The sequence below is a fragment of the Strix aluco genome, chromosome 1 (assembly GCF_031877795.1).
Source record: "Strix aluco isolate bStrAlu1 chromosome 1, bStrAlu1.hap1, whole genome shotgun sequence".
NCBI lineage: Eukaryota > Metazoa > Chordata > Aves > Strigiformes > Strigidae > Strix > Strix aluco.
In genome coordinates this window covers 68,220,606-68,241,196 of record NC_133931.1, presented here as the reverse complement: position 1 = coordinate 68,241,196, position 20,591 = coordinate 68,220,606, and the positions used below count along the sequence as shown (strand labels likewise).

General features: G+C 36.4%; 1 protein-coding gene across 3 annotated transcripts in view; it reads left to right on the top strand.

Annotated features, from left to right (window-relative positions):
* Window positions 1-20,591, top strand: part of GABBR2 (gamma-aminobutyric acid type B receptor subunit 2) — a 489,241-nt gene that overhangs the window by 322,817 nt on the left and 145,833 nt on the right. For all 3 annotated transcript variants that reach the window (XM_074824225.1, XM_074824235.1, XM_074824243.1), the window contains one exon: window positions 11,020-11,127. In XM_074824225.1, the coding sequence (XP_074680326.1) occupies window positions 11,020-11,127 (108 nt within the window). The remainder of the gene's footprint in view (window positions 1-11,019; window positions 11,128-20,591) is intronic.

Sequence of the window (20,591 nt, the reverse complement as noted above, 5' to 3'; positions counted from 1 at the left end):
TTTTTTCTCTAATTTGCTTCTCAAAATGTAATCAGTACTCTCATATTCCAAATGCAACAAAATTTAAGTGAGGGCTGCTTTGTTCTGTCTTACCTTACATATCTCTTATTTTTATTTCTATTTATACCTGTGACATTCAGTTAAGTCTGTTTGTCTGCCACAGAGGGAAAGATCTGGACAGGCACTTGAGTAAGATAACCACTTGGCTTAATGGACCAATAAAAGAAAGGGGTGAGGGAGAATACCGTGTTCTTAAAGCCAAACTTTGATTAAGAAGTGTTGCCACATGCCTTAAATGGAGATTTTTTTTTTTTTTTAACATAGTTAAATGATATATCAACAGAGCAGAATCTCTGAGATTTCTCCCCAGTTTTGGCTTTCCAGGGTTTCAGTCCAGTACAGAAGCATTGCTGATTGTGCTTTCCTATGCATGCCTACTGATTTACCTTATGAATCCCAGCTCTGACAGCAATTAGTATTATACTCATAGATGCACGAAACCCTTCAGAAGCAGACTATGAGTTTTTTTTTCTAAACCCCTGCTCATTAAAACAATTCTCATAAAATTTCCTCCTCCAATTATAATTTTTTCAATGGTACAGCTTATGCTTCTCTTAGAATTACATGGCCACAGTGACTGTGGCAATGAACTTTCCTTGTATCTAGAAAACTCTGAATTAATGCTGGGGTATTCATAAATATGGGAGACAAATCTACTTTTGTGTTCAGTAACTCTTCTGTCTCTCCTCCTTTCTCCTCAAAACATCCACTAAGTGCTGGGTACAGCATGTGCATTTGGCTCCATGTCATGAACATCCATATTTCTGTGTAGGCAATCTACTTAATGGTTTTATTGAGGGCTACTTACAGATACTGGTTCTTATAGGATCAGACCAGTACAAATTTCTCTTGATGGTCCATTTCCCTGAAAATGCATGAGTTTGATTACCCATTCTAGCCATATTAGAGATTAGTTTAAAATTCCCATTTTGTTCAAGACTGTGGCTTAGTCTTTAAAAGAAACAGCTACAATGGAAAGTGATGAAAAGTCATTGAGCCAAAAACATGTGGGTATAACAACTACATCTCAGGCACAGACAAGAGCCATGTCAATGAAGGGAAATAAAAAATTTTTATTCAGCTTTCTTAAGGACATGCAAAACTAAAAAGCTGTGGTTAGTGTTATCCCTTCTCTAAGCCAAGTAATCACCCTCTTTGTATTTGACATTTCAAAAGTGATTAGATCTGACCAGAGTAGCAGTATATACACAACAGCAAGTTTATTTAATTAGGTATGTTATATATGGTCTCTGTTTAATTTTCTAATAATTTTTTAACAACACTTATAGGATGTCCTTAAATACTCCTGAGGCTACCCACAAAATTCAGGAAAAATATTTTCCAAATTGTAGGTATTACATTCCAAATCTATTGTGTGGTCTTCCTCTATGGCACAATGTTTGTAGCATTGTTTGGAGGGTGAAGTGCTTTGCAATCTCCGGTCTTTTTGACTTCTCTACAACCTACATCTGCATACGGCATATGTTTTATGCTGTAATATTCCAAGGACACTGAAACATGATCCAAAATTACACCAGTAACTCCTTAAAATTTGAAAGGATTTCTTTGATAAGTTGTACTACCATTTTCCACTCTGTGAGGCACTGGTTGTAGGAGGATGTGGTATATAAATCAATATGCTGAAACACAGAAGCAAGTGTTAAATGTATTCTAGAGTCAGCAAAGCACTTTAAACATATGGTCAAATAATTTGCTGAATAGGGGTATTATGTAAGTCTTTGAAATTATATAGTGTTGACTCTGTGCTAGAGTGGGTAATTGGTTCCCAAACTAACTAGTTTTTTACCTTGGTATGCCCATTTTCTATGGAAAAGTAATCAAGTATATTTAAATGCATAATAGTTGTCTTCTTATGGTAAGAATTCATAACACCAAATTTAGTATTATTTAGTTCCATGTCAGACCTGGAGATTAGGTGTCATACTGTAAAACTCCAACTACCTGGAATTAAAGCTATCCAAAGCAGTGACTCTGAGAAGGTGGTCAGTGTATTATACAACCATTAGATCATGTCTTACTTAATAGCAACGTTATTGGTTGTGCAGATAAAGGAAAAGCAATACAATATTTCATTAAATGCATATGTATGCCAAAGTAGAAAGTGCTTCAGATATGTGGGAGAAAGAGAATGAGAATGATCTATCTTTGTTTTTAATCTCAGAATTACCATGGTATCACAGCAAAAAAAGAAGTTAGAAGTAAGGGTGTGAAACGAGATGTGATGCCAACTGGAAAAATGCAAGCAAGTGGAAAAATAATTGAAAGCATTCATTACATGGAAGAGAGAGACTCGAAATTAGCAATGCCAGTGACATATCCTATGAATAGAGTTTAAGCTGACATACTAAATAGAGATACTTAAAATAGAGAGAATATTAGATATGATCATAACGTTTAGACTTCTGTAATACGTTCTACTGAGAATTTCATGCTTTACGTTTAAGAGGAGTAATGCCTTTGCAAGTTGGAACTGCTATGGGATGAAAGGCTACTATGGCCCTAAGGAGGAGCATAGTCTCCTCTTCTCTGTTACGCATCTCCCTCAAGTAGGTAAATAAAATGATGTTCTCTGTATTCTCTATATCCAGTATTCTCTGGATATAACTGATTAGGCTGAGGCTGAAAAGAAGATTGTTTTAAGTACTCCAGGTTGCAGTACAATGCCCATAGTCTCCACCCAGAAAGATCTGGTATATTAGGTAGTAGCAGACTGCACAGCTCTGCTTCTCCTCAGTCCTGGTAGTCCTGATGTGTAGCAGCACTTTCTCCTAGAGAGTGTGCTGCACTGAGTGATTGGAGTGATAGGGAAGGGGCAAGTGATCTGTTTGGAATAGTTCAAGATAGGATGCATATTGTTCTGGAACACTATCTGTTCTGGAGATAGCAATTGTCTTCTAGTCTCCTTTACAATCCAGAGTTCTGCAAAGGTGTTACATCAAAGATAAGAGGATCTAAGTCTTGTGATTTACTCAGTCACTAAAATTAAGCATGTTTTATCTTGTTTGTATCATTAATTAGCATAATTTATATGAATTGCCAAAACCAGGCAGATATTCTGTGATTCCTGGTGATCTCAGTGAGCCCTGTCAGTGTTTTGCCTTCAATAAAGTAAACAGAGCACATGAAGGTTTTTGCACACCTGTGGTGTTCAATAGTGTCTTCATCCATCCCAGGTTGTACTCAGGCTTTCAGATTTCAGTCAGTTGTTCTCAACCATGATGCAGGCACCTGGAAACAGGCTTTGTACAGAAAGAAGGAACCAAACAGTGGGGTGGGGTGGAGAGACAGAAAGAGAGAAGGAAAGAGTAAAGATACCACTCATAAAGTCCAGCTACCTACTGTAGTGTGTGTGACTATCCGGACTTTGTGTTTTTCTCAATCAGACATCCTGAGAACATGTACATTCGTGGCAACAGTAGATGTTATAGACCTTATCTTCTCAAAGGTGTACCTTAAAATGTGACCTTTAAATGTATCCAGATCTTCAGAAGCACTTGGGGTTTTTCAGCTAATATTATTCTTAATTACGGATCATGAACACTTCTGACTCTGTGTCTTGTAGCAATGTGTAATGCAGGTTTTATTCCTTTTTACTGATTTTTTTATAATCTTATGTCTGCCCCACTGAGAGAACAGCTAGGCAAGGTGGAACTTCATGGTCCACATTGCACCTTTTCTTGGTAAATTCTGAAGCTGCACAAAGTGAGGATTGCAGGGTGGTATAAGAGCAGAGAGGCATCCTGAAAACCACATCAAACATAGACCAAGAGACTGCGGTGAGGAGCAGGGAGGAAAAGCCAGATGTGAGAGGTTATGGAACAGGTTCCTAGGGGTGGGTGCAGGCTGGGGGGTGAGGGAGATGCTGGGCAATTTGCTAAAACTCTGAAAGTCATGGAGCTGGCTGAGAGCAGCTCTGGAAACAGGGACTTGCCTTTAATGGTAAAGCAGGGAGAGGGAGAAGATGTATGAACCTTCTGTCTATTTATTTATACTTTTTCTTCCCTTATCACTTCAAGTTTTCTCTGTTTAACCATTTTTGGGGGAACTGACTAAAAGGAAATCATCTGGGCAGTGCCACCTCAAAGCTGTGACTGTCTTGGTGTACTGTGGGCAAGAGCCACTTGGACTAGACCCTGTGCTACCAAATAGCATTTAGCCTTGATATTTGGTTAGTAGTTGATGATGTGCTCCTTATTCCTACCCTTTATGCTCTTCAGTCATTGCCATAGGTTTTGGGGCTTTTTTTCTCCCTTTGGACTTTATATTTGCCTAATTATTTTCCTCAAATTTTAAAATTTTGGCCAGGAATGAAAAAAGCAACAGATAGACACTCAGCTCCTACTAAACTGCAAGAGGATTTGGACCTCTAATCCATTTCTTTGTCTCTGGAAACCATAGCTTTTGTTTGTATTTTTAGTCTGGCCTTTTTCATTTTGCATGTATTCTTTAGTTTATTTCCCACTTAATTGTTTAGCTGTTAATTTTAATCTCCCTTTTCTGTATAATCACTTCCATAATTGTCCTCACTGTCTTTCAGTCTGAGACTGATCTCACTGCTATTTAATTCAAGGCAATTCTGTTACTGAGTTTAACATAAGCCTGATCAGCTTCTATTTTAGTAAATGACATTTTCTTGGGGGGGGGAAAGTAGAGACAAAAGTTACAAGGCTGAATAGATCCTTGAAACAAAATTATTTAATATGCTGAAGCAAATACACCACAACCTTGCCAAAGATTTATTAAGGTAATATTTTTAGAACATTTTGCCTCTCCTTCAGTAGGACAACAGCCAGATTTTAAAGCCCCCTAATAGAATGAGGACCAATTGTAATATCTTTTACACTACCCATGGATTAATTCTGAAAAATGGTCTGAAATGTATTAAGAAATCACTCCAGGAGATCTCACAGCATGTGAAGAACGACTGTACTTAATTTATGTGAAAACAGCAGGATTCAATTCTCTAATGTTATTGCCACTTAGGTTTTACAAGAACTGTGCCGGTGCCCTACAAATTCTAAAGAATGAGTTAAAAGTTGTAAACACATGTCAAAAAAATGTTTGATATAAATGAGAAAAGTGTAATTCAAATGGATGAACTCATTCTTTGGGGCCTGCCTGTGCTCACACGGGGGATTTTGCCATGGTTAATAGAAGCAGGATCAAGTCCCAGTGTAAACTGGTTGAGATGACACATTTTTGTTCATCGTAATTATTCTTTATGTCCCCAGTTTGCCAGGAAAAGTAGAAGGTGCCTAATTTTCAACTCATGAGTAGTCCATAGAACTCAACAGAATTGTCTACTTAAAGATAATTGTGCTCTCCAGGGCCAAACCCACAGCATGGTTTATTCTCACATTTGTCACTTTTAAGTGCCTAAGCCTAATACTAAGATGCCACCAAGCTGCTCGGCAGTAATGTTCAGCCTCAGTCTAACCCTCTGGGCACTGCAGCTTCCACCCTGGTACGTGTGCAAAACCGGCTAATTATTGATATTCCCAAAATGAATCAATCTGAGTCTCAGAAACTAAACTGAAGTGTCTGGAGTGTCAAGTCCTATGAAAGAAAGAATTGAAAGTTTTTATTTAAAAGAAACCGTTAAAACTAAGGTCTTGAGATGATAAAAATGATGCTTTTAAGAATCTTAAATCTGATTCCTCTGCAGGAACATAATCTAAATGTTTTGTGAACTGCAGAGGAAATTGTTAAAGAACTAAGCTGTTTCACTATCCCATTCAAATAACTTATTTGTTATTTTAAAAAAATAAGTGACCTGGAGAGGTGATAAGAAGTTTGTAGCTTTTTATGCAACGCATGGAAGTTCTTTGTGTTGATGTTTTATTTATTCTTAATTCTGAATCTTTAATCCCACCTTCCTGTTGTTTGCTTGATATTGGCAAACTGGATTAGTATAGCAAATTTAAAGCTGCAGCACAAAAAAAAAAAAAAAAAGAGAGAGAATGTGTAGTACATTCAGTTCAAAAGGTTGGTTTTTTTGTTTTCTTTCAACTTAACAGAGGAATAAAACACATCACTTTCTTTATCAACTGCATTTGAAACTTTTATTATTGCTTTCATGAGCTCAATACCTTCCCAGGCATTCCTTGTCAGTTCATGACAGTCTTCTGAATGCATAGGCAGTGGTAGTCAAATGGGAAAATGGAACTTCTTTAAAAGTGGAACTTTTTTACCTTTCATCAATTCAGTCCATTTTCCAAGATTATTTTATAATTTTATATATAATTGTAATGATATTAAAATAATTTAAAATAAATGCAAATAATATTTTTGTTTATCTGAAAGAGTACCTAAAATAGTGGGTTTGTTTATAAGCTTCATTCTTAGAGTGTATAAACAAGCAGAGACTTTTACTTCTTTGCTCAGGATGTTTCTGATGCTTTCACCACTTACTAATTTCCCCTCACTAACTCATTGTTTACAATTAGATAGCTGCTTCTATTAATAATGAGTTGTACTATCAAGTAGCTTTGTAGGTCTATTACATAGATATATAAATAGTAACCGCTTCACCATTCTCATAACAAGATATCGGGAAAGGTGCAGATAGATTTGTGTGAAGATATCAAATAGCAACATTCAGAACATAGGCTAGCCAGCTAAAGCTCAAGGTTGAGAGGAAATATGATTCAAATGGAAGTAACTTTATATAAGGCTGTTAAGCTATCAGTGCTTATTATATGATGGAAAAATAGCCTTGCTTAAAAAAATAAAAGATCTTTAGCACCTTATGGATAAGTTTAAAATAGAGGCTTTTTGTTGCAAAGGGAAGTGGAAAAGAAATGCTTGTACAAGATGTAAGAAGCATCATGTTCATAAATGCAGTAACTCTTTAGCTGAACCTTACAACATGTGTTTAAACATCTTACAACATTTGTTTAAACATTAATGTTTCACAAAGGTGGATCTTTGTTTGTGTTAAATAAACATCATACCTGTTTCAAGTATGGAATAAGGCCCAGAATGGTCTGTTTCTTTGTGGAGACACTTTCAGTGTTGGTGGTTGTGAAGTGTGTTGTCCACTAAATAAATGACTTCTAGCTTTTTCAGTTATCACAAGTAATGCAGCTGTAAGATATCAAGCAATTTATGAAAAGCACAAATTCCAGTCATGGGTGCATACACAGTATTTTCAAAAATAGACCCTAAACCAAAATAGTGTAGGAAGTATAAAGAAAAAAGAACTAAGAAACTGCATTTTGGCATCTGCACAGACATACTTCATTGTTGTATACCAAACAGTATTATCTCCTTTGACACTTGCAAGTTATCTTTGAATGATAGAAAACAAAAAATTTGTAGGAGATATTCAATTAGTCAAAAAAGAAGTAACCAGGAAATATAAGCAGATAATTGAAGGTGTATCCTAAAATTCAGTGAAGGCATGAGGAATTTTGTAATGACCTAACCTTTTAAGAAAAAGTTAAACAGTGGCTATTTTTATAAATTATCCTTCTACAGGAACATAGGAATGTTTTCAGGTTTTGTGTCTAGTTTGAAGTAGGGATTTGAATGCAAGTTTCCCATCTTCGAAGGAGGGGCTTTTCCTGCTCAGTTGGTGGGTACTGGGGGGAGGTTGATCTTCCTCAGCTTCTTTTGTCAAAATGCATCATTAAAAACTCGATTGTATAAAATCATGGTCATGCTCTCCAATTATTGGTGTTATTTTTATCATGTTCTTTCAAATGAGTGGGATTTGGAGGTAAAATACATTGAAGAATATAAATGGGCAGATATATGAATTTTAGAGGCTTTTGCTGTTTTCTAAATTTTTCATTTTGCTGGCTTCATTAATGAATTATAGTAGACAGATTCGAGGTCATTCTCTTCAAAATTAAAAATTTATTTTCATCCGAAACTTACCACCTCGTTCTTAGCAGCAGAGATCTCATTTTGACAAAATCTCCTGGTATGTTTAAGCTAGAATGTTTCCAATATAGCCAATAGTTATATTATCCTAATTTGCACAATCCAGATCAGGAATACATAAAACTTTTTGAACCAAGCATGCTAGAAATAACATTTTTCTGAATATCGGGTTAGAAACATATTATGAGCATAATTGAATTTATTACTATTCCCAAGAGGCAATTACTGTTTCAGTGAGAACAAAACAGTCTTATTAGAGACATGAAAATACCATGTATCTGTTTGCCAAATATATCACTAAACTGTACACAAAGGAGCTGAATACTTATTAATAGCAGCAAAAAGATTGAATGCTCAGTATGGTTATCACAGCTCAATTGACGTGAAGTCAAAAAAAGATGTAACTGGCTAATATGAACATATTGATATGAAACGTATTTTTTAAATCACTCAGAATTGACCTAACTGTGGTTTTACTGAAGTTATTAGCATAATGTATGATAATGGTTAACAAGCAAAGACTTAAAAAAATATTTAAGTTAAAAATAATACTTTACTGACCTAAATATCTATTCCTATTTTTTTTGGTTACAGGTTTTTTTTTCAATGCTGTATTCAAGAATGTCACAAAGTGGCAAAGCTCATGTGGTTTGAATCTATTCGCAGCTGGTTTACTGGTTTTATTAATAGCAAGTTTAACCAGCAAGTATCAGCAATGCAACAGATAAATCACAACATTAGACACTAATATAATGTTAATATATACATATGAATATCTAAATGGTCTTCTATACATAATTGCAACATTTTCTAATAAACACACACACTGAGTTACATGCAGCCACCTCCTGCTCACAGGACGCATGGGTTACCAGCACACCCTTTCTTCCGGGGGCGCAGGTTCCCCTATACACAGCTGTCCTGTAGATGTGTACCTTTGTGTGTACTTCTGCAACCTGGTAACGCCTACGCCCATAAGACAGCACCCCCCAAGTTCACACTTGCACACTCAAGGTGTGTGTCCCTGCATAGTGCACAGTGTTATCACTTTGGGGCATATGCCCCCTCAGACAGTTTTGGGTGTTCATTTGTATACACTCTTCATTGCCAAGATGCAAGGCACCTGTTCTGTGTGTATTTTTCTCTCATTATTGATCATGTGTATCTTATTTATTTATTTTAAGGAACTGTAGTCATTTCATGTCCTATTGCTTTAGCAATATTTTTTGAATGAGTCATCTCTTTTTTTTTTTTTTTCTTTTCTGCCTTGATACCCAGTCATTAGTGCTTACTAAAAATCAGGATTTCTATTTCAGAAAATCTGGGGGGAAAAATCATTTTTTGAATACAAAAATGAAAATTCTGAAGACATTTGGAAAGGAAAAAACTAGATAACGTGCATTTAGGAGGGAAACATTTGATTATTCCTAATATTTATTTTAGATCCCAAGTTTTGCATCTTACTGCAACACCTAGCTTCTCATCAATATGCATGTGATAAAGATATAAATTAGAAATGCCAAACTCTCCAGAAGTCAGATGTGAAATGAGGATGGTTTCCAATGAAAAACATTGCCTTTAGGTCATCTGAAGATTTTTTTCAAAATCCTTTCTCAGAATGTCCAGGTTTCCATAAATCAGATTGGTTTTATATCAAGAAACAGCGCTACTGGCCAAAGATGCATGGTCAACATGGCCGAAAGAAGGCTGCCTTTCCCTTTTTCTAGCTTTGCCTTCCCTGTCTTTAGCCATTGTCTCTCCCTCAGTTTTTACATCTGCAATGTGCAGTGCATTTTATTTTTATTTCTTTTTTCATTTTTGTGCGGTCTCCCTTTTTGGCAGCCAGCCCATGTGAAGTCTCTAGAGGGAGGAAGAGATCGTTCCTCCTCCTTGTGATTTCTTAGGCTCTCAAATACACCTGTAGGCTTCCAGCTCCCTGCTGTGCCTCCCATGTGGTCTTCCACCCGCTATGCTGTGTAGTCTCTAGTCCATCTTTGAGGAAGAAAATAGTCTGTTCAGGGCAGAAAAGCTTTCAAACAGCCAAACCTCCAGGGTAACAAAAAGAGAAACTTCCAAGGAATTAGAGGGGGCTGTACAGAGCTTACTACAACTCTGAAAGTCACTGGCTTAGCTGAAACCAAGTCTGAAAGTGAGGACCTACCTACAAGGATGCTATGGGCAGGTGGGGAATTGCACAAAAAGCTTTTGTAACTTGTGTTTTGTCCTCTCTGGTCAATTTGAGAGGTTTTTCTATTAAAAAAAAAAAAAAAAAGTCATTATAGTTTGTAGTCTAAAGACGTTATATCTTTTTTAGTTTAAAAATCTTCTTTTCTCTGGGAAGCTCACTGTGAGGAAAATGTCTAGATAGGTCTATGTCAAAGCTGTGGCCAGTTTAGGGTCCCATTACTCCATCGTTTTCTGTAAGCTCACCATCTCCTTTTTCTTAGGCCCATATTGCAGGTATTATCTTTGATTCAGGTCTTGTCCCTGAGGCCTGCCCACCAAGGCTATGTTCCTCTCTTGCCATTTTTCCCTGTATGATAATTTAAGGTCAGTTTTTCTTACCTTTCCAGAATGCTCAAGGTCTTCATTAAGTGATGTATACCTCACATAGTACAATTTCCTCTTATTTAGTCTGAATAACATCTATACTTCTCTGCTCATTTCTGTTCAAAATGTTGCTGTTATTATTAGTTCCCTGGGTACTTTTCATAGTCTCAGTCTCTTGGTGTCCTCCACTACTTCCTTCCTCTGCCTGCACAGAACACAATAAAAATGAAAAAAATGCAGAATATTGTCACAGAGTTGTAGTTTTTTATATGGAAGAGATTGTTAATTCAGCATCCAGATTTGTTATACTTGGAGAGGGGATGGAGGGAGGAGGAAAAAAAGCAAGAAAGCAATGAATGAGACAATTTTGAAATGTCAATATTTTGGTGAAGTTCTTTGCGTATTTTTTTCTTGAGAAAAAAGTTGGCTGAAATGATGATATCCACATTGTCTACTGAAAATTAAATGACTTTGTCTTTTTTTATATATACATATTTTTAGGTCCGAACATGGATTCTTACAGTGGGATACACAACTGCATTTGGAGCAATGTTTGCAAAAACATGGAGAGTTCATGCAATTTTCAAAAATGTAAAAATGAAGAAAAAGGTGAGGGGAAGTAAACTTTTCTCATTGCCCTGTTAATATAATTTTCTATTTTGCTACCTTTCCTGGTTGGCCATACTTGTGCTGACTCTGTTGATGTGTCACATTCAAATATGCTGAGTGGTTTGATATTGAAGCTTTCTTGGTCTCCTTTTTAGTCTCTGAGAGCTGGAATCGAGTACCAGCCCTTCAGTCTTTGTAACGAGAGGTGGACAGTGAAGATGGATGTAAACTGTAAAAGTGAATTTGGAACCTCACTCTTATTTAGTATGTTGTTTCAACATCCAGAGGTCTCCTTCTGGTAGATTCACAGCTGTTATGAAATGTTTTCTCTATATGTCTGTTGGAAATACAGGTATTACACACAAGTTTCTCATGGATTAGTAGGAAGAAGCAACAGAAAGCTGTTTATACAGCTTCCTATTTCCAATTTTGACTGAAATTGCATAAGCTCACCCTAAGACTGATTGGAATTGAACCACAGCAGTCATCTCCATCATTTTTGGTACAGCACATTTTCTGTAAACAATTAGGCTCAGCTTAGGAGTAGTAGAACACTTCATGTATGTATTGTTCATTTGATATTTTTCCCATGGAGCTTCTTTTCACACATGAAGTGTTTTTAATCAGATCGTTTTATTTAAAAATGGGAAAACTGGTGAATAGAAATAATTTTGATGGAAAAAACATTAAGAGAAATGTGCATGAAACAGAAAAACAAAATTAATATTATTATAGAGTGAGAAGTATTGCCAAATGCAGTTCGTATACGCAGCTGAATGGATTTATTCTAACAAGTGATAAAGAGTCATTTACACCCCAAATAAGTAGAGCAGTATTCAAAAACCTCATCAGATTCCTCTCTTTGTTTCCCTCTGTGTGTGGTCATGGAAAAGCTGTATTTTTTTAATTTTCTTTTTGTTAGTACTACAGTTGCAACATGTAGGGAATTGCTGTCACCATGAGATACACCTTTCCCTAAGAAGGTTTGGACTTTAGATAGACAGAGAGAGAGCTAACTTGGTTTCTAAGAGGATTTACATCCCAGGTTATTAAGGAAATACATGCCGTGACTGGAACTGGACCTAGCACTCTGGCACGTTAACAACACAACACCCTAGTGCTTCCCTCTACTATACAGTCAAGTCAGGTTTGTTTAAATGTTTGTTAATTAAATCCCAAATATCATTCAGTGTAAAAAATAATGAATAGTAAATAACAAATATTCTAAAACTAAATAAAACGATAAGAAATTTCTGTACCAGTAACGGGATACTCTGGATGGAAGGAAGTAGAGACCACCTTTTCTGCACCTGTACAAAGAGGCCACTGTAACATCCTACCAGAGTCCCGTAGATATTTCTCACGGATCTTAAACTATCTGTCTTAAAAATTTTTTACCAAAGCTGAGCTAGTGTTTCACCTTCTTGAAAAATGAAATTTTATATTGCAAATATGGTTTTAGCTATATTGGTACAAATCTTTGTAAATTAGTGAAGTTACACAAGATACTACCAGTGTAACACATAAAAGCATTTACTTAACCTTTATTATCCTCAGAATTTTATCGTTTCTACAACACGTACTATTCCAAATAGGAATGAAGAGGTACTTCAGTGGACTGCCACTAAGTATTTCCTTTACTGTTTTTTAGAAAACATTTCATTTTAGAGCTTCAAGTTGCTACTCAATATTAAATTTCACTGTCTGTTAATTAAACATAATCCCCAAATTCTCTGTAATGCCTGTTCTTCAACAGGCCCATCAGCAACTTCAAATTGCTATTGTTTATTCACACTGGATGTTAAAAAATTATTTAAGATCAGTTAAAAAGACACTGACCAGTATAAGGGAGATAAACTTTCAGACCTCTGGATGCTGACCAATGAGATGCTTTGCTCTGAGTGATACTGGAAACATCAAGGCTATTAGGGCACCTTATTCAATATTCTGTAATTAAGTAAATAATGCATTTTGTTCTGTAAAATCTAAAGAATGGCTGTTCCACAGAATTATATTGGTTTGGTTTATTTGGATATCCCACTTCAGAACACAAGCATGAATCATAAAAAACTGTTTTCTTAATGCAAAACAAATTAGCTATTCATGATATTTACTAGGTAAACATTTTCTGTCTTTGATTTGCCAGGATAGATAAAACTTTTTAAGAGTTGATTGAAAAACATGGCATTCTCTACTTACAAGATGGACATTTTCTTTTTCAGCAGATATAGTTTACAGACAAAGTATTTTGAATCTGTGGAAGCACAGACAATAGAAATTTTCACAAACAATATCTAAACTGACAAATAAACAAAGGTAGTGCTGCATGAAAAAGCATATTAATCTTTTTTGAGTTAGTTGTGCCACGAGAGAACAGACTGGCTTTTCAGTATGAGGAGAACAAAGTTCCAAAATTATATAGGTACTGTGGATCCGATTAATTTGTGATCACTTCAGTTTCCACCTGTATATGACAGTAAAATCTGACATTTAGGTATGCCACTTTTGCCTGTCATCCTGAATATTTTCATCACGAAAATTTTACAGTGAAATTTCTTCACAGAGTGGAAGAATCTCTGTGCGGCTTTTCAAAAGATTGGTTCATTCATTTCATGGACATGGGTATTAAGTAAGGGAGAAAAGAATATGATGAGTGAATCTATTTATCTTCATCAGATAGCGCAAGCTTGCTTCCAAACTTTTACTGGACACTTATCTTAAGTGTACAACATGGCTTTGTGAAGAGATGAGTGGATTTCTGTCTCATCGTGAGAAAATATATAGAATTTAAAATAATAATACACTATATCTCCATTTTAGTGTGGTGGAGAGTGGAAAAAATCATTTAGAGTGCCTTGAATTAGTTGAAAATTTTTGTTAACTTCTGTTTATAAAGCTCTCAAAAATCTCTTTTATTTTAACCCATTTATACATCCACTGCTTTGTTACTGGAAAAAATAAACAATAAAATTCAGAATACAGTTCTTTTGCTATCAGGCTGCTCACTGACAAATTTTGCAATATTCCCAGAGCTCTGTTACCATCTTTGATCTTGCTAGGGCTCAAAGGAAGCAAATTAAAAATGTATTAATTTTAGCTGGATCTGAAACAGAGGGGTGCAAAGGAATCAATTTCTGTAAAATGGAAGTGACAAAATCAATAGGGGGAAATAAATTAATTTTGAGTTTTAAAGAGGTTAGTAGAGATAATGTAAAGTAGAATAGAATTAGTATTAAAAATAACTGTAACACTTATAATTGAGGTGCAATTCTGGTTTTGATACATCATCTTTCTGTTGGTTTGGGCAGCAGAATATCTTCTGCTCAGTGAGAGGTGAGGACTGCTTTTCTATTTCCCTCGCCAGCAGGAGGACCAGCAGTGGATAAGGGGAGAGAAAGGAGAATATCAGTGGCAGGAGAGCATGAGGTGTCGTGGGGAAGCTTTAGCTAGCTGAACCATTTGAAGAGGCCAGCCCTTCTGGTAAAATTTAGAAGGTTGGAAAGCTCTTTTTTGATGGAAACTGTGCTGTCTTAGGTTTTAGGGGGCATTAAAGCATTCCTGCATAGTGACTGCTCCTGCACAACTCCAGTATGCCAAATAAAGACTATTAACTTTTGACAAATACCAGAATAGTAACAAATTCAAAGCACTGGTATTTAAAGCTTCCATAAGCTTTATATACGGTGCTCCTACAAAGACAAGTGTTTGACCATTTGTAGGTGAGTACAATAAAGCATGATGATCTGGGTCACAATGTTGCTTGTTGCAGTTTGTATTTGAAAGTACAATACTTCTCAGTTGACATCACTATGATAAGCTTGTCTTATCCTTAACATAGTACATTCTACTTCTATTTGTACCTCATCCTTTTAACTGTGAGACCAGGGGAGGGATGTTTTATGTTTAATTTTCACTGAAAATATTGTCAATGTACTCAGTTATTACTACCACCGTAGATTTCTGGTGGCATATGTCTTTATGTTGACAATGTTGTTACAAGGTAAATACAGAAAATAGTTGCACAGGGGTTGTATAACAGCAACTTTCCTTAAGGCTTGTGCTGCTACGGTTTTGCCAACATTATTCTACTCATTGATGATATTTCATAAGGTTTTCTCTGTTCTTAAGTTTACTGTGTGACTGTAGAGTTCTCACAGATGAGAAAGGTTTAAAGAGCTAAAGTATTGAGAAAAGATATTGGTACTATCACAGGGTTAGAAACCTACAACCAACCACAACAGAGAAAAACGATTTACCAGTCCAACTTGACTTAGCTATGCCTGTCAGGCTGCAGTCTGGCAAACTTATTTTCTTACATTCAGCCTACAAAGTCCTTAAAAGAATTCTGAAGAGAGCTGTGGTCTTCATGCATTGCAAAGACAGATAGGAGATCGTACAGCCTACATTGTTGACACTAGCATGGGGAAGGGAGGCTGGCACTGCAAAAGAACCATGAGGTCAAGAGGTAGGGAACAGAGAAGAAACTGAGAATGAGAAATCAGGTTAGCTGCTAAGGGCTTCAGAGGGAATGGGAGCCTCTCCAGAGAAAAGTAATAGGGAAAAGTTTGGGATTATAGACTGGGAGAAGGAGTTGACGTGGGAGACTGAATTTGGATAAGAGTTCCCGGAGAGTTAAATAAGATTGACAGCCAACAAAGAGTTGAAGCAGGGAAGTCTGTAAGAAGTGGTCAGGAAAGCTGAGTATGGTGCAACATAGACCCCGAGTTTGAGAGTCAAGTGGCAAAATCCAGTTGAGGGACTACATCTGGATTAAAAATAGATTAAGATTGACATTTAGAAACAGGACGGCAGGCCTGAAAAGTAGGGACATAGACTGGGAAAAGAACATAAGAGTGGAAAAGGAATAAGAGGCAAGAAGTTGAAATTAGGACTGCCTGGAATGGTTGCACAGAAGTGTGGGCAGAGCATAAAATCTGAACACAGGATTTTAGGGTTTCACTGTTCTTTATTACTATGTGTCTGTAAAACCTACAGACAAAATATGTACCTTGTCTTCCTGTTATGCTGTTGTACAGCTCATGGTAGCTTCTAGTTACACTTTTAGCTCAAGCTGATGAGGTGTGCAAAGATCTAAAGGTCCCTTTTCCTGATACATGCAGCTCTCTGAATTCTCTTTCTTTTCATTTTCTTTAAAAAGAATGGGCTCATGAAAATGTTAAAAGGGTTATATTGTGGCTAAAAAGTCAATCACTGAAAAACTACAGCTTGCTAGAATCTCTACAATGTACATTTTTTTCCCCCATGTGTGTTATTAGGACACCAGTGCTGCCTTAGTTTTTTACACGATGCCAGTGTCATGGAGCAGACACAGTGAGTCTGCTCTGGGCATGCAATAGGACTCTATAATAAAAGAGGCTGTTTTCTGTTGCAGTCTTTTTCACTTAAACCAGAAAAATATACATAATGAAAAGGGCAGTAGGAGTTTTGAGAAAGGTGGTCTCATGTATAAAACAGTTAAGTGCCAACATGAAGAAAAAGAATTAATTTCCAGAATTATTTGTTATGCTTTAGAAATCTGTTTTAGCACAGTTTTCAGAAAAGGATAGCACTTGTTTTTGAGAGGTAGATTTATTACCTGAGTGCAGCAGGGCAGGAATTCTCAAAGATTTTAGCTTGTTGCCTTCCCATTCCATTTTTTAACACAAACTCAGCCACCCCACCTCCCTAATTCATATACTTAATGATCCGTAAACTGAGGTGCATGGAAGACTGGAAGTGGTAAGAGACTGTCTGTGCCCTTTCTGGGGAGCAGGGCATGTGGGTTGCTCTGAGCAGCCCCTGGTTCTGACCTTCCAATCAGGGTGGGCAGCAGCTGGCTGTGCGCTCTCACCCCCTGGTACCAGCTGCAGGAAAGCTGTCAGTATCTGCAATTGCACAGACTGTCCCTGAGGAAAAAAAAACAAAAAGCAGAGAGAAGAAAGCAGCTGGAGGCCACATGCTTCTGAGCTTACGTGCCGCTGCCTTCTCCTCACAACTTGCCTCTGCTTATTGCTGTCTCCATCCCTCATTTGAAAACCTCTGCAAAAAAGTTCATAGGATGAGTATAATCTCTAGTTATAAACTTTTCTATAGGTTTTTCAAGCCACCTATGGAATTTATAATTTATTACAATCTATAATCTTTCTCACAAAAGTTCTGAAGATGTTTCAAAAAAGATACTCATACCCTTAATCATTTAAAATAGACAAAGCAAAGTTTTTTAGATTATCTTCACAGAGGGTTTAGGTCAGAACCTCACAGGCCACATCTTATTTAATTGCTTAAATGCCTTTGTAGACATAATTCTGTATTAGAATACATGTAGATCATATTACCTAATTGATTCTTTCTGTAACCACTGCTATAGAATATTTTTCCACGTCAGTTTTCAGACTGTAATATTTGTACTTTTCCAGGACATTTTTTTCAATCTAGCTAGAGCTTTTTGTGTGTATAACAAAAAGCTATATGCTGGATTTCCCCTAGGATACACATATATTTCACTAAGTATGTATGAGAGATCATAAGTCTGAAAACGAGATATATCAGGATCCAAAAATTTGCTTTGGGTAACCATACCAACAGTACAACAATCTATTAGGGACCATCTGCTGAAAATGAACCAGCATATGGATACCTAAAGAAATGTACAGCATTATTGTTCAGTCTTTAAAAGTAAGAAAGAAGACAGAGGTTTGAAATTTGCTTATGTTTGGGATTTATTTTTTCTTTTCATTATGAATATTTATCATTGGATCAAGTAATCCACAATACTTACAGTGCAGTGTAAATTATTCAGGTATAGCTTCATGGGTTATTAATATCCAGATATAGTAATTCCTAAAGTGATATAAGCAGAAACCAAATTTTTTTTTCCCCCAAATAGCTATATCTATAAATTTTAAGTCCAAAGCTTTGAAAATAGTCAGTGTAATCCTAGAATCCATATTTAGATATAAAATAAGCATCCTGTTTTTCGTAAGAGCCGATCAGCCAAAATGCCAGCCAGGGAACAATAGGAAACACATTTCTAAAATTTACATTCATATAAATATGGATCGGGGAGCTAAATCTCAAGCTCCTGTCACAGAAAGAAGTTCAGCTAATGAACTGTACATCTAGGAGAAAAATCTGCTTTTGAAGTAATTTATGTATGTAAATTTCTGCATGGTACAGTTTGATAAGGCTAAACCTCAGTAGCAACGAAAACAATGAAAACTCTGTGTGAAATGTAACTGTTCATAAATGGTGCTACAACCATAATTTCTATGTATTATGAGACTAATGGCTGACAGAGAAATAAAGAACATGTCGCTATACAGTATGAGGCAATTTATTCCTGAATAGCTTGAAATTGGATTGTAAATGTAATCAAGTGCATTGATGTCCCCAGCTATTTGGTAATGATGTAGTATGCTTTCCCACAGAATTGTTCATTAAAGAAAATATTAAAGTCTAGGTATTTTAATGTTATCTCAAACAAAATCAGAACATTTCTTCTAGGCCATTCAAATCCTTTGTGCACTTTTTTCCTGAAGATTGGGATCGCTTTTAGCACTAAAGATGAGAATTCACAGCCCCAGTGGAAATTCCTCCACACTTACGGCCTGTGCAGTCTTGGGTTCAGCAGATGTATTTCTCTCAAAGGTGAATTTGACCTGCTGTGTTGATGGGACATGCAGTTCTCTCAAGGCAGCATATCTTGCTTTACTTATCATAGCAGAGAAGTTAATACTGTGTTGAGGTTTGTTTCTAAGGCTGTTCTCCAAAACACTGTCGCAAGAATGGTTGGTTCTAATGCTGTCAAGTCAGATTTCTTTAGTGCCATTTTGGTTTTTAAGACTACGGTGTTTTTTGGTTTTGTCCTTTCAAGAGAGTTTTGTGAAACTAACCATGTTATATCAGTCTGTGTGTTTGTTATGGTTGAATTAGCAATGTTAGTAAATCATCTCTCCAATTCTCTAATGCATTGTAGCCATAAATGAGGCTCAGGCTTCCAAAGACGAAGATTTTTATAATTTTTTTAAGCTGCCACAGTATCCCTGTCCTTCTCTAACCTTGTAAAGTTTCTATCTTCTGCTCCCCCTAGGGAGCATCCCCCTAGGATGTTTCCCCTTTTTTATATATGAGTTGGAAAAGGGGAAAGATGTCTTCTAATCAGATAGCTTCTCCTGGCAGCAAGGCGTAGAGTCAACACATTCACATTTGCAATGCAGTTATTGAGAGGGTGAGTCTGCCCAAAGATACTCCACAATTATCCTGAGTATGAGTCAGCAAATAAGGCACGTTCTAGAAATACATGCTTTATCCAGGCTAGTGACTCTAGCTATTTAATTCTCAAAACCAAGCTTTCTGATCGTATCCAATTGTCCATTATTATCAGTAGTATCATGCATTCCACTATCCTGGAAAGCAGTAAAAATCAAGTTCTCAGACTGCAGGGTTCACAGTAGATCCTCAGAGAAAGCAAATTTATTTTTTATTTTGTAAGTAGACATACAAATCTTTCATCAAATTAATCAAAATATCTGTAAGAGAGTAAAATGTCTTAAGATTAGCTTTTTACTACCAGTGGCTTACTGGTCAAAAAAGATTGCTGCTACAAAATATGCTTTTTAAAATGTTAGCATTCACTCATTAAAACTAATGTAATTGCAGTGCAAAAAGTGTTCCCAATACTAATCACAGAACCTATTATAGAAAATACTCATAATAACTGTTGAAAAAAACATTGTGGAGTTATTGGGAACAATGCATAATGTGTTTTCAATAGTCCTTTTTCCTCATTCCATTACACAATAGAAATTACAGAATATTTCTCTAAAATATTAATGACTTTAATAACTCAAAGATAGATATCTCCCTTAGCCCACGTATGGCAGAGTCCACCTATCTGCCACTGATTCTGCGTCACCAACCTCATGGCACCCTCCCACTTGTGCTGCCCCACTAAATGTAGGGGAGCAACCCTAAGGTGTCTATTAATCATACTGGGAGAAATGAAAGGGTCGTTTATGCAACAGAGAGAATATCCCAAAGGCAAGGGTAGGAGTGGTTATATGGTCCCTTTTTCCAGCCTTGTAGACTTTATAATTTTTTTCCACAAAATTGTTATTTTTTCTCTTTCCCCTCCAGTTCACAGGGATTACTCCTATCAGCATGATTTCTGTATGTACCAGGGAGAGGAACATTGGGTTTCAGATATCTGAGGGCTTCAATAATTGCTGTCAGTGTTATTCATTTAATGGAATAAGGTCTAGGAAGCTTCAGAGAGGGATGCTTTAAAGAGGGTTTCTCTCTACAGATTCCATCCCAGGAGTCTGAGGAAGAGACAACTGAAAAAAAGTTACTGAATAGCATTAAGCATCCAGCTAGTGCCAGAAGGCAAGGGACAGATCTGTCAGCTAGACTAGAAGGGGTCTACATAAGAAAAACCAGAATTGCCCTCTTAAACAGAAAACCCC